This window comes from Anolis carolinensis, chromosome 1 (genome assembly GCF_035594765.1).
Source record: "Anolis carolinensis isolate JA03-04 chromosome 1, rAnoCar3.1.pri, whole genome shotgun sequence".
Taxonomy (NCBI): Eukaryota; Metazoa; Chordata; class Lepidosauria; order Squamata; family Dactyloidae; genus Anolis; species Anolis carolinensis.
In genome coordinates, this window is record NC_085841.1 from 334312418 (window position 1) to 334328013 (window position 15596).

Sequence of the window (15596 nt, forward strand, 5' to 3'; positions counted from 1 at the left end):
TTACTGGATTACAACTTTGGACCTTAATATTTTATATTGGACATTGTTTTCCTGGACTATAATTGACCTTTCCTGAAAGGTCTTCTTCTGAACTATATTCTACACTTATTTTTATTGACTTTACATATTTCCTTAATAAAGATATTAGATAGATTCTGGCCTCTGTGTATGGTTATTGGTGCTCTGCAGCCTGGGTCTTGACAGATATCCTGGAGATGAACTCCAAGTCTAAACACAAAATTCGCTTACTTTTTGGATCACCTTGTACACATATCAAGAAGTTGATTTCACACAAAAAAAATCATATTTATGTGCATGAAACAAAGGTTGTGTGCATTGAACCACCAGAAAGCAAAGTGTCATTATTCAGCCACCCATGTGGACAATTTCAGGTTTTAGAGTATTTTGGCTTCTGAATTTCTGGATAAGGGATGCTCAACCTGTATCAAAAGCAATCAACATTCATCTTCTAGATATAGCTTCTTGAAAAAAAGCAAATATTTTAATTCATATCCATTTTTATTCCCAAAGCTAACCTACCGTAAGAGTAACTCACCAAACAAAGATGAACCTAAATTTAGTCAGCAGACTGAGGGCCCTTCCGTAGTCATATAACCCAGAATATCAAGGCAGATAATCCACAATATCTGCTTTGCACTGGATTACCTGAGTCCACACTGCAAAATAATCCAGTTCAATGTGGATTTTATATAGCTGTGTGGAAGGGGCTTGAGAGAGCTAGAATGCACTAGCTGAAAATGCATTGGTTTCCTTTAAAAAAGCAGGTTTCAGTAGAAGGTAACATTAATATATTTCTAGGGAGAAGCTGTCTAAGGCCCCTTCCACACAGCTGAAAAAAAATCCCACATTTTCTGCTTTGAACTGGGATCCATGGCAGTGTGGACTCAGATAACCTAGTTCAAAACAGATATTGTGACTTGATATTCTGTGTGGAAGGGCCCTTAGTTTACTGCAATAAAAGAACAGATTAACACAGTTTATTCACATTTGTGGGCCACTGTCCATATGGCAATTAATATTGCTTACTTGTTAAGGTACCACAAAATTTCTTTACTGCCAAAAGAATCTAAGATGAACTTAGATTTAGTCAACAGAATGAGAGAAATAGAATGTACTAGCTGAAAATGTACTGGCTTCCTTTAAAAGTCACCAGTTGGTTTCTGACTTTTCTACTACTTTGCAGTTCCTCTGAATGGATTTTTTGAGTGGCTTATTTGAAAGATATCACAAAGGCTGATTTTATTCAGGTATTCTAATGCCATCCATCTCACTAGAACAATCATTAGATTAGCTACTGTACTGTTTTTGCTTGAAGCATTAAAACCATGGGTACATTACAGATCAGAACCAAGCTATGTGCAATAAACCAGCAATAATTAAGCCAGATGAAAGTTAGGAGGCAGCTGCTTCAAGGGTTTACTAGGAACATCAAGAAAGGGAATATCTGGCTAGAATATTATACATTTTCAGTAACACTTCATAGTTAAGATGATGCATCAGTAAATTTAATAGAGCAAGCGTTGAAATAGTGTGATGTTTAGACACTGGTTGTTTTAAGGGATAGCTATATAAACCCAAATGTTCTCAACCTGCTCAACAGGAGCTTACATGAGGTTTCACAGTAAAAAAAAAACCTGAAACTCTGATTCTGTTTCCCTTTTATCAGGCAAAAACAAAACTCTTTAAGTACATTATTAGGATGTTTTATTGTGCAGAAACAACATTATCCTCATGCTTTGTAATAAAAGTGGTTCATAGCAAGCAGTTAGCTGAACTTCTTCCAATTTTGGAGAAATCTGGATTAAGTTGTGTCCTTTGCTGAGCCTGGGTCAACAAACAGTGGGCCCCAAACAGATTGAAGTATGGAATGTAATCTCAGCTTTGCCTGTACTGAAGGAAATTCATTTCATTGTTTCAGATATAAACCATTTCTATTATTAATCACAGTAATGTAATCATTGCATAATACTTTTGAGGCCTCTTTTGTTAAAAAATGCTATTTCTGCATGCTGATCTCTATACTCATTTATAAAACATCTTATTTACACACAAAGAAATGTCTATTAATTATTTCCTGATTTTTAAAAATGTCATTGCAACTTTGAATGTAAAATGTTATATCTGTATCTCAGTAAAAGAAATTTACAAGTGGCATAAGAAGTTGAGGACTGGTAGGGAAAAAGCAAAAGAACATAGTGCCCCATAGTAAAAGAGGCTTTGGCATTTTAATGTATACGGTGTACCTTCAGGGTATAACTTGCCTTATTTTAGATATACAATCAAGATGCTGTTTTCAGTCAATATTTGGCATGTGCTGAACTATGGAATTTGCTCTTTTTTGTAAATACAGCTGTACAAAACTGCAGCCAGAACCAAAAAATATAAATAAAAATGTGCAGATCTGAATTTCTTAAAGTTCAATTGCATATTCTTGTTGCTTTAGTACTTCCCTTTGTCTTTCCATAGCTTCACACCATTGACAGCCATGCTGGTGGCATCTTTTCTAGGAATATCTACATCCGAAGGAATGGTACTTTTGGTAAATGCTACAAAAGAGAAGAAGAAAAGGGCAATTATTACTCATTTGCTGAAAAGGCAATAGGGGAACGAACCAGAAGATGTACCTTTTTGTAAACAGAGAGAACCTGACAATAGTTACACACAATGTAGGAGTCATATGGTCCTCTGAAAGTTGAACCTCAGGTCCCAGCAGCCACTGGCAATATATCCAGTGAGCAGCCATCTCCCTGCCAAGATAGATAACGCCGAGAACTGGGCTGGGCAATGTGTGGCCATGGGCTGGATGCAGCCCCCTCTCCATGATTTTGTGGCCCTCTGGAACCTTTTTTTTGGCTCCAGAATGTCACCAAATTCACTCCAGAGGTGTGTGGAGGGCATTTCCACCACATTTTGATGGTTCCTGGGGCTCCTAGGGACCAAATAATTCTTCTGCCTTTTTCCAAACTAATGTTGCTCTGAAATATACCAAAATGTCTGTTAGTAAGCATGAAGCACATTTCTACAACATTTTCTGGGTTTCCTGGGCTAAACATGGTGAACATGTGCCCATATCCCCTAGAGTAGGCTTGCACAATCTACAGCCTTCAGGTGTTTGGCCCTCCAACTTTGTGTAACTCTAGCCAGCGGATCCACTGGCCAGGAATTCTGGGAGCTGAAATCCAAAACAACCGGAGGGCTGCAGGTTGTGCAGGCCAGCCCTAGGGGCATTCAGGAATCCAAGGATTTATAGTTTGGGGAACTACTAGTGCTCTCTAGCAGAGTATTTCACAAAATGGCAAATCTCATGTTTCCTTATAATGGAACCATGGCAGTTCAAGTGGTATCAAAGTACAAAAGAGACAACACCACTGGAAAAGGGTGGAGAGCTGAATTTTGCTGATTCCCCTTAAGCTTCTTAGTACCACCAACATTTTCAAACAAACTGAGGAAAATGGTTTACTCTCTTCTTTGGGTGAAAGCATCTTGTGATTGAATTAGAGTTCCAAAGCCAATGAATTGCCAATGATTGCCAGAATCGAAACATATTTCCTTTTGGCAGAACTATACTGACAATCCTCAAGTTACAAACATCCAACTTACATTCGACTCATAGCTAGAATGGGGGTGGGACAACAGGAAGTAAAAGAAATCTATCCCTTGGAAGGGAAATTCACTCATATAAGGATTATCATAGGGGAAAGGTGTTCTCACCAATCCTTGATTCCACAACAAGCCAAATTTTCAAAATCCAATTATAGCAACAGAAAATGGGATGAAATCTTCTGAATAGTGGCACAGACAGCAAAAAAAAAACCATCATGGGGTGTTATCCCTACCTTTGCTATCGAAAGCTAAATATAAATATATTTTTAGCTGCAGTTACACTTAAAAATGTATCTGTTCAGATTTACTACCATGTCACATGGCTGCTGGAGTCGTCCCACATCGTCTCCCGTCACTGAGGGGCATGGGGAACCGGCCGCCCCACACCCTGCATTGCCCGGCTTCAGCTGAGGGCGATCCCATGGGGGAATGCATGGAGCATGCATGGAGCGCAAGGCTTCCCCCCATTGATTCTATGGCAACATGGGAAGCTTTCCGTGTTGCAACGGCTGCAGCATGCGCCAGCTCCATCCTACTTCACCCACTGAGCCCCGCCAGCATCATTTGGTGGGAGCCGGTGGACTCCGTGGGTGAAGAAAGGTGGAACCGGCACATGCCGCCAAAAAGTGCCTTTGTGATGAGGTCATTTCATACAAATTCAACTTAAGAACAAATCTACAGAGCATATCTTGTTCATATCTTGGGGACTGTCTGTAGTTATGTTCATGAGTTACCTAAGGCCTCAATGGCCAAGAGCATTGGACAGACAAGGACAACCAGGTTGCTCCCAACAGATGCAAGGAAGGTGTGAGTGTGGTCATTTCATGGCTACCATAAGGCAGAATGAGGCTGCCTTGGGGCAGTATAGCTTGGGCTCATCATTAAAGGGCAGCAAATTGTTAGTTACTTACACTTCCTTTTTTCATTGCCAGGAAGGAGGAAAGGTGTTTACGAGATTTTCTGCTGGAGGTGTCAAAATTATTTGGCTATTTTTAGGTGCAATGCACTATTTTAGAAGTAGTGGCTGCCATTCATTCTGTGCCTCGGGCACTGAAGCATCTTAAGGTGGGTTGGATGGGTGTAGAATTAACTGCATGACTAAATAACTGCTGAGATAGCTTTGTACCTTTAGTGGCTGTATCACTGGAGGGAAGAAAGGAATGTGAACATTTCTTGAGATCTTGTTTCTCAATGGATAAAAAAGTCCCTATAGAACATGGACACTATGTTACAGAGGGCCTTATTACAGTTCTTATGAAAGGTGATATCCCGGGATGCTTGTCTGGAGATGTATAAATGGACTCTGCAACCAGAGAAGCAATAAGGAAGAGCCACTGGCTGTTTGTGGTGAACTTCACTAGTTTTAACGGTAACGTCAGGCTACCTGACAGGATTCATGTTGCAAAGTTTGTGGAAAATGTGACTGCTTCCAGGCTTAAACCAGCTTGACTGTTTAACAGGGCCACTGTGAACCAGTCTGGGAACAGGATGCCAAGGAAACACACTGTTCCACAGGGAATTAGACTACGAGTATTTGCTTGTCCATGACTTTGCAAATCCATGTAAGTTTATGGCCCTGACATGGTACATGGTGTACCCTAGAGGTTTTCACCAAGCACCCACAGATATCTTGAATTGTACACAGTGATCTTATAACATTTCAGGCCAAACATTTAACTTGGATTTTCTTAATGAAATGTAAATTGATACAAATTGAGGCTGAATCTACACTGCCATATAATGCAGTTTGGAACTGCATTAAATGAGTCTAGAGCAGGCCTACACAACCTACGACCCTCCAGGTGTTTGGACATCCCAGAAGTCCTACTCAGCTTGTTCAATGGTCAGGTATTCTCGGAGCTGAAATTCAAAACACCTGAAAGAGCACAGGATGTGCAAGCCTGATCTTGACTGATTATATAATGCAGTTCCAAACTGCACTATACGGCAATGTAGAACCAGCTGGAGGCATAATTTCCCCTGAAGAGCTAGAATCCCATTTCAACTGTAGTTGGGTACTAAAAATCTCTTGCTCCCTGATACAAAGATGACTATTGGAGGGGCTATTTAAATACAACTGAATGTGTGAGAAAATAGTAAATAGGGGTCAATTCATTCTGTGCAGGATAAACAAGTTTGCTATTTGTCCACCATGGAACTTGCAGAGAATTACTCCACTTTTAAAAGGTACTGTATATTGCTTAGCTGTAAAATATGTGAGGGACATTGCCTAGGAAGTATCAGCCAGTCCTGGCTTCTCAGCTCCTTATCTAATTTAATTCCTCCTTTTATTGGCAAATGGACAATTGATAAGTCATGAATATGTCAGCTTCATAAGGTAGGAATGACTCAGTAACATCATTTACATCTAGAGATGCAAGAAACATCATTGTGTACTGAATTCAGTTGTTCCAAATAGAGGTGAAATGGGTTTCCCTAATGTTTATGGAGTAAAAAAAACAAAACAAACTCACCTCATAGGCATTGCAATTTCTGCACACAATGTTTTTGACAATTTGTTTTCAATGCAGTTTTGTAGACATTAATCAGTTTCAAAGAAATATTGCCTTTTATGCCAAGGTTTTACAGAGAATACTAAGATATACCTTTCTTAGAGCCTGTCCAAACAGCTGTTGCAAAAGTAGCACAGAAAAATACAGACTCCAAAGGCATAAGTGAAACTCCTACTAGATCCCAAAATGCCATTTGATGTTATCATGGGAGCACCACTGGCCATATCTGGGAAACTTTATTAGGGAATCCCATAGAACTCAGCACCAGCTCAGTGTTTGGAGTATCATACACAGTTATAACGTGCTCCTTCTTTCACCAAGTACCCACAGATATCTTGAATTGTACACAGTGATCAATATCACCACCACCCTGCCATAAATTTCAGGAGCCAGAGGAAAAAAACTGTTTTAGTTCTGAAATGTTATGTTTCCTGCTTTTTTGGGGGAAAAAACCCTCACTTACATACAACAACCAAAAAACCCTCACTTTCGCTATCTTCCTGTAATAGTAACACTAATTACTTGCATTGTGCACATTTGTAAATTAGTTTGTAACATTTTTGCAAACTGGGTGGCCATCTGTTGGGAGTCCTTGGATTGTGTCCTGCATGGCAGAATTGGGTTGGACTGGATGGCCTTTAGGGGTATCTCCTAACTGTTTGATGCTATGATTCGATGTATATTATTACTGTGCAGATATTGGATGGCCATCTGTCAGGAGTGGTTGGATTGTGTCCTCCTGCATGATAAAAGGAAGTTGAACTAGATGATCCTTAGGGGTATCTGCTAACCTTAGGATTGTATGATATTATTATTATTATTATTATTATTATTATTATTATTATTATTATTATTAAGAGGCTGGCTGGCCATCTGTTGGGAGTGTTTGGATTGTATTGTCCAATGGCAGAGTTGGGTTGGACTGAATGGCCTTTAGGGTCTCTCTTAACTGTCTGATTCTATGATTCGATTTGTATTATTACTGTGCAGATCTTGGATGGCCATCTGTCAGGAGTGCTTGGTTTGTGTCCTCCTGCATGGTAGAATGAAGTTGAACTGGTTGATCCTTAGCGGTGTCTCCTAACCTTATGATTGTATGATGATATTATTATTATTATTATTATTATTATTATTATTATTATTATTATTATTATTATTATTATTGAGAGACTAGGTTGCCATCTGTTGGGAGTGCTTGGATTGTGTCCTCCATGGCAGAATTGGGTTTGACTGGATTACCACAGTAATTATTTCATATTACAGTAGAATCTCACTTATCCAACATTCGCTTATTCAGTGTTCTGGATTATCCAACACAGTCTGCCTTTTAGTAGTCAATGTTTTTGTAGTCCATGTTTTAAATTCATTGTGATATTTTGGTGGTAAATTTGTAAATACAGTAATTACAACATAGCATTACTGAGCATTGATCTACTTTTTCTGTCAAATTTGTTGTATAACATGATGTTTGGTGCTTAATTTGTATAATCATTACCTAATTTGATGTTTAATAGGCTTTTCCTGAATCCCTTCCTATTATCCAACATATTCACTTATCCAACGTTCTGCCAGCCCGTTTATGTTGGATAAGTGAGACTCTACTGTATATTTATAATCTTATATTATCTGCTTAGAACTGGATTATATGAGGCCCCTTCTACACAGCTGTATAAAATGCACACTGAAGTGAATTATCTGGCAGTGTGGACTCAAGATAATCCAGTTCAAAGCAGATAATATAAGATTATAAATGGGTAATATAGCTGTGTGGAAGGGCCTTGAGTCTACACTGCCAAATAATCCAGTTAAAATCAGATAATCTGTATCTTATAGGCAGTGTGGAAGAGGCCTGAGGCCTAACTGTGCCTGTCCCCTGGGCTGAGTAGGTTGCTAGGAGACCAAGTGGGCAGAGTTTAGCCTTCTAGCTGGCAGCAGTTGGATAAAAAACAATTATTCCTTTCCCTCTAATTAGGACTTTATTTTTGTTTTCTTTTTGTTGTATGAACGTAGAGGCATGGATGAGGGGTTGTGTTGCCAAGTTTAGTGTTTCTGGGATGTGTAGTTTTGTTGTTTTGTCCTAGGCCGAAATTTTTTTATCCTTTTATATATAGACTAGCTGTGCCCGGCCACGCGTTGCTGTGGCTTATGGGAATCCTTATGGAATAGCAGTGGCCTTGCAGCCTCAAAGCCTGGCCGTTTTCTGGAGTAGGTGGAGCTTTTTGTTGTATGAACGTAGAGGCATGGATGAGGGGTTGTGCTGCCAAGTTTAGTGTTTCTGGGATGTGTAGTTTTGTTGTTGTGTCCTAGGACGAAATTTCATTACCCTTTTATATAGATAGATAGATAGATAGATAGATAGATAGATAGATAGATAGATAGATTGTTTGTAGGACCGAGTTAACAACAAAACCACTGGGCCAAATCACACCAAATTTGCCCACAAAACTAAACACTACCCAATGTGTGACCACAAAAAAAACACCACAAAAATTAACTTGGTCCTAATTACGTACATTACATTTTTATATATATAAATAAAAGAACACTATGCATGCTCACAGAATCACCTCCTCGCTCCTCACCCCACCTCCCTTCAGCGCGTGGAGAACTGCCACTGCAGCAATCATTCCCTCCCCGACCTTCCCCCCAGCAGAGCACTCCACTTCTCTCCAGGCCTCAGTGGTGAAAAAAAGGAGAGCCTACATTCAGTGGCTTCTTCACTAGCCACCTTTTTGTCTTCCAGGCTCGCCCAGGAACCAGGGTAAAAATAGCCAGCTTGCTCACAAAGCACCAAACACTTGTCTCTGTCTCTCCCCCCCCCCCCGCCCCCCCCCCCCCCACACACACACAACCTGCCCTGGGCACCCAGTAAAGAGGAGAGGAGTCGCAGCCACCTTTTTATCCTCAAAAGAGACAACAACAAAAGAAAGAGAAGAAGCTGCGGCAGTCTGGTTGCTTGCTCCGCCTGCCTCCCGATTCGAGGTGGGATTACTGAGGGGAAAAAGGGAGGAAGCAGAAGCAGCAGCGCATTCCGCCTTGAAATGGCTTTCTTCTCCCTTTTGCCTACCTTCCTTCCATACTTTCACCTTGCTATCTTCCAGGCTCACCCAGGAAACGGGGCTAAAAATAACCAGCTCACCTACAAAGCATGACACACTTTTGTCTCTGTCTCTTTCTGTCTGTCTGTCTGTCTCTCCCCTCACACACACTTCATTATGTGTGTGTGTGTGTGTGAGAGAGAGAGAGAGAATGTGTGTGTGTGTGTGTGTGTGTATAGAGAGAGAGAGAGAGAGAGAGAGAAAGTGCATTGAGCATCCCTTATCCATACATACCTGTATGTATGTGCATGCACGTGCGTACACACACATATACATACACATACATACATGGGATATATATGGAAAATTTCGGATAGTGTATGTGTGTAAGAGAGAATACACACACACACACACACACACACACACACACACACACACACATATATAGGTTGCTGTGAGTTTTCCAGGCTGTATGGAGATGTTCATATATATATACACACACATACTGGTGTATACGGATAAGGGATGCTCAACATACACCATATATAGGTGTGGGATACATACATACGTGGCATATATATAGGCAATTTCAGATTGTGTTTGTATGTGAGAGAGATAATCTATACACACACACACACACATGTATATGGATAAGGGATGTTCAACGTACAACATATGACTGCTTCCTACCTAGGGGATTCCTTTGTTAACCAGCTTGAATACAACTGAATAGCCTTGGAGCTTCCAAGCCTGGCTGCTTCCTACCTAAAGTAAACTTTGTTGGCCACCTTGAATACCATTGAATAGCCTTGTAGCATCAAAACCTACCTCCTTCAGCTTTTAAGTACTGATGGAGTTTCTGGGGGTTAACCAGGCATGATGTGAGTTGTAGTTCACACACTAGCTTATTCATTTTGTATAAATATAGAAGCATACTACATATATCAAATACCACCACTTCCTCATTTCTTTATTTTCTACACCACCAGACTTCTCTACAGCAACGCGTGGCTGGGCACAGCTAGTATCATATATTTTAGGACAAAATAGAATATAAAACACAGGTTATTGGCTATTTTTAATGTAATTAGTCAACAGTTTACATTCTCATTTTTATAGCAGAATACGACTGTGTGTCGCTCTGGTTCATAAAGAAGCATGGGGAATCTGGCCCCCCATGCCCCATATCACCTGGCTCCAGCTGAGGGCAATCAGATGGGGGAAGCGTGAGCATGTGTGGTGCGCGTGGCTTCCCTCCATGCATTCTATGGCAGCACAGGAGCTCTCTCGTGTTGCCCTGCCGGCGGCTGGTGCTTGCTCCGCCCTCCATCACCCATGGAGCACATGCAGCTGATTTTAGCCCTTTGTGCTGATGTGGCAAAACACTTACTTCCACTGTCCTGATTATGTTTTTCTTTGCCGACCACATCTAGCTACTTCTTGACTATACACAAGGAACTCTGTGACTTACTTCTGACAGACCACATCAGTATCTGCCATCTTTATCTTACAAGATTTCCTGAAGCCAATCAGAAATAGTTTTAAAATAATCTGTAACTTGGTCCTTCCTCAGTCTAAGGCTGTTTATACTGTCAAAAAAGGACTGTGGATTTCATTCCACAAGCAGAGGGGGAAGTGGGGGGAATCCTCTTCTTAGTATGGTGTTCCGTAGCTTTCTGTTTCCTTTGGAAATGGAGAATTTCACAACTGTTCCCATTCCACCTTAAAATTAAACAGTTCCTATCTTACCTAAAAATAGTCCATTTTAGCCGTTTCTATGTGCAGGGAGAAAAGTGGAGTCAATTCTGCCCAACTTCATAGTCCTCCCGTTTCTATACACTTTAAAGGAGAAATCTCATGGGGAACCAACAGAAGCAGTCCTGCATCATTTGATGGGCTCTGTGGGACTCTATCTTTAAAATACATAGAAATGGAGGGGGGGCTGCATCTGATGAGGTTGATAGTGAGATTTTCTTGCACAAACCTGTCATTCCAGGGATGGGAGGAAGGTGGTGGTGTGGAGGAGCTCACCATCACTCCTTTGCCATGGACCGACCATCACCTGATCAGGTTTAGACTCGCTGTGCCCCCCAACCTCCGCAGGGGTGGAGGACCTAATAAAATGGTCCGCCCCCGGAGGCTTATGGATCCGGATGGATTCCTGACGGCTCTTGGGGAGTTTCCCGCTGCCTCGGTTGGTGATCCTGTCGATGCTCTGGTTGCCCTCTGGAACAAGGAGGCGACTAGGGCAATAGACACGATTGCTCCGGAACGTCCCCTCTCGAGTACCCGAGCTAAACCATCTCCTTGGTTCACTGAGGAGTTGGCAGCGATGAAGCGAAAGAAGAGGGGTCTAGAGCGCGTGTGGCGTTTGAAGCAGAACGAACCAGACCGAGCACGGCTGTGCCTTTATTTAAAGGCATACGCCGCGGCAATAGATGCTGCTAAGAATGTTTTCTTTGCAGCTAATATTGCGTCCGCAAAGAACCGTCCGGCAGAGCTGTTCCGAGTTGTTAGAGGTTTGTTGAATCCCATCTCTCAAGATGGGATCCCTGACAACTCGGCAGCCCGCTGTGAAGCATTTGCTCAGTTCTTTGCGGACAAAGTCGCTCTGATCCGCTCTAGCTTTGACACCATATTAATGGCAGCTTCCGAGGATGTAACACGAGCTCCTGCTTGTCCTATTTTGATGGATTCATTTCAATTGGTTGAGCTCGAGGATGTGGACAAGGTGCTTGGAGAGGCAAAGGCTACCACATGCATCCTAGACCCCTGCCCATCCTGGCTGGTGAGAGAAGCCAGAGGGGGATTGGCCGAGTGGGTGAAGGTGGTGGTGAATGCCTCCCTTCGGGAAGGCATTGTTCCAGCGAGCCTTAAATTGGCTGTGATCAAACCGCTGTTGAAGAAGCCATCACTAGATCCCACTCAATTGGATAGCTATCGGCCTATTTCCAATCTCCCCTTTTTGGGCAAGGTCCTGGAACGTGTGGTGGCTGCGCAACTCCAGGCATTCTTGGTTGACACTGATTTTCTGGATCCGGCGCAGTCTGGCTTCAGGCCGGGGCATGGCACCGAGACAGCCTTGGTCGCCTTAGTCGATGATCTACGCCGGGAACTGGACAGGGGGAGTGTGTCCCTGCTGGTTCTGCTGGACCTCTCAGCGGCCTTCGATACCGTCGATCACGGTATCCTTCTGGGACGCCTCGCAGGAATGGGACTTGGAGGTACTGTTCTGCAGTGGCTCCACTCATTCCTGGAGGGTCGGTCCCAGATGGTGTCATTGGGGGACGCCTGCTCGGCCCCACAACCGTTGACTTGTGGGGTCCCGCAGGGGTCAGTACTGTCCCCCATGTTGTTTAACATCTACATGAAGCCGTTGGGAGAGATCATTCGGAGTTTTGGGGTCCGGTGTCATCTGTACGCATATGATGTCCAGCTCTGTCACTCCTTCCCACCTGTCACTAAGGAGGCTGTCCAGGTCCTGAACCGGTGTCTGGCCGCTGTGTCGGACTGGATGAGGGCTAACAAATTGAAACTGAATCCAGACAAGACAGAGGTCCTTCTGGTCAGTCGCAGGGCTGAACGGGGAATAGGGTTACAGCCTGTGTTGGACGGGGTCGCACTCCCCCTGAAGACACAGGTTCGCAGTCTGGGGGTTCTCTTGGACTCATCGCTGAGCCTGGAGCCTCAGGTTTCAGCGGTGGCCGGGAGAGCCTTCGCACAACTCCGCCTTGTGCGCCAGCTGCGCCCGTTCCTTGGGAGGTCTGACTTGGCCACGGTGGTCCACGCTCTGGTTACAGCTCGTTTGGATTACTGCAACGCGCTCTACGTGGGGCTGCCTTTGAAGACGGCCCGGAAGCTCCAGCTAGTACAACGGGCGGCAGCCAGATTAATAACTGGGGCGGCTTACAGGGAGCGTACTACCCCCCTGCTAAGCCAGCTCCACTGGCTGCCAATATGCTACCGAGCCCAATTCAAAGTGCTGGTTTTGACCTACAAAGCCCTAAACGGTTCTGGTCCAATTTACCTGTCCGAACGCATCTCCTCCTATGAGCCCACGAGAACCTTAAGATCATCCGGGGAGGCCCTGCTCTCGATCCCACCGGCCTCACAAGCACGGCTGGTGGGGACGAGAGACAGGGCCTTCTCGGTGGCGGCCCCTCGGCTGTGGAACTCCCTCCCCAGTGACATCCGGCAGGCTCCATCCCTTTTGGGGTTCAGGAAGAAGCTGAAGACCTGGCTATGCGCGCAAGCGTTTAATGAATGAACTCAGTTAGCATTGACATGGATCGGATTAAGGCTTTTGCACAAGGTCTGATGGATGATTGGTATATATATTTGGTGTTGCATTGTTTTAAATTTTATATATTGTATTTTATTATGTTATTTAATTATTTTAACTGTTTTATTCTTATTTTATTGTATTATGATGTACTGGTAGTGATCCTACCAGTTGTGTAAGCCGCCCTGAGTCCCCTCGGGGAGAAGGGCGGGGTAGAAATATTGGAAATAAATAAATAAATAAATAAATAAATTCCACTATAGTCACGTTATCATTGATAGCAGATACATATCACATTGAGTACTCTTGATATTACACATCTCTTAATTAGCGCAATTGCATCGATTTGCCAATTTATGGTCCTGTGATTGCACCCTCTTAATCCTGACTTCTTGCACTACTGTTGTTCCTTATTTATTTTTTGTACAATGGCTAATTTCAAAATTAAAACTACTAAAAGTCAAATATACTTGTAAATATAAAAGAAAAAGAAAATAGACAGCTTGTGAATAGTCAGGGGAGGGGAAAGGACAGCAGTAGAATCCTGTACTGTTAGCATGAGAAGCAGAAGGAACCCATCACTTCAAGATTGGCAACAGGAACATTGTGGGATTAGGAGCTATTGAGAGGTTTTATCAATTAATATCTAGGAATGGGATAATCATGGTGTAGAGGCAGACTGGCAGAAGAATGCACACAGTGTCTTGTGGTAGTGTGCAATCTAGATGCAATGCCAGTTTGTATGACTCATATGGTAAGGTCTTTCAAGACAAGATTGTTTGCCAACTAGCAATTAAAAGTGCAAAACATCTTTGTAAACACTTTGCTTGCTAATGAACAGATGGTTGGATATCTGAGTCTTATGTCTAACAGAGCAACCCTACAGTATATGTCTCTATCAGAAGTAGGTTTTATTAAAGACTTATTAACATGAGAGTATAAAATTACATCTTTAAAATGAAAAAATAAGCTCGAGAGCTTATCTGGAAATAGACTATTTTCTATAACACAGGCTACATGAGATGTATTATTTTCATCTTGCTTATATTGTTTAGATTTGCACTTAAAATACAGAGGCCTAAATACAACTGCTAATCTCTAAATGGCAGGTTGATATATGTATAAATCCCATTGATTTGATTGGTCTGCGTTATTTCAAACTAACAGATAGATCTAGGCACGACAGCTTATCTTTCATATAATTAATGAGATAGATGCTTCTCTGCTTAAGTTGTGTATCAGGATGAGTCATGGGTTTTTATAGCTAGGCCCTTGTGACAGTCTATAAAATTTTACTTGCCCAGTAAGAAAATAACACTAAATTTCCACTAAAGAGCTCATTCAAAACCTCAAGGACAAATCTGTCTCACTAAAAATAATGATAAAAATAATTTGTAATGGAACGGTGGCAAAATCAAAGGAAGAGTGCAGAAGTGAAAAAAATATTACTTTCCATATATCTAAGATCATTGCTGCATCCAGAAATTTAAACATTTGATAAAGATTTGATTTACTACAGAAAAAAGTATAATTTTTCTTCCAAATTACAGAGTAAAGAAAGAAGAGCAATAGTTTTCTGGCTTGGCAAGTCAAATTATTTTTCTCCCCTTTATATCTGCAAATCAGATATTAACTGTCCCTGTAAAGGTACTTTTGATGGTTATAATGATTAACATGATTCATTATACCTGTCTACTTTATCTTACTTCTTTTAAAAGATGCAAAAAAGTGAAAATTAACAGATGTATAAGGCACCAGATTCTGCCCAATCTCAGAAGCTAAGCAGGGCCAGGCTTGGTTAGTGCTATCAGGAAATATTAGTCACAGTACTGTATATTCAGAAGAACACAATGGTAAAACTCCTTTGAAGAAATCTTTCCAAGTAAACACTATGATAAGCTCACCATAAATCAGGGTCAACTTGAAGGCACATAACAACAAACGGATTGTATCAAAGGGCCTTAAGGGAGACCTTTCATTAACCAATTTATTCTCGAAAGCCAATTCTGCTTTAAGAACAAGTGCAAACTATTTTATTTCTGGTTGCTGTCTGTTTTGGGATTGGGTTCTGTTTGCAAATCAGGTTAGTCCATAACTATTTGAGAAGAGGGCTCTGTTAGCTGCTACCTAGGCTATGTA

The 15596-nt window shown here is 42.0% G+C and overlaps 1 protein-coding gene across 6 annotated transcripts in view; it reads right to left on the reverse strand.

Moving 5' to 3' along the window:
• Nucleotides 1–1708: 1708 nt before the first annotated feature.
• cep128 (centrosomal protein 128) overlaps nt 1709–15596 on the reverse strand; it is a 284185-nt gene continuing 270297 nt past the window's right edge. For all 6 annotated transcript variants that reach the window (XM_008117882.3, XM_062968036.1, XM_008117790.3 and 3 more), the window contains one exon: nt 1709–2567. In XM_008117882.3, the coding sequence (XP_008116089.2) occupies nt 2461–2567 (107 nt within the window). In that variant the 3' untranslated portion in view covers nt 1709–2460. The remainder of the gene's footprint in view (nt 2568–15596) is intronic.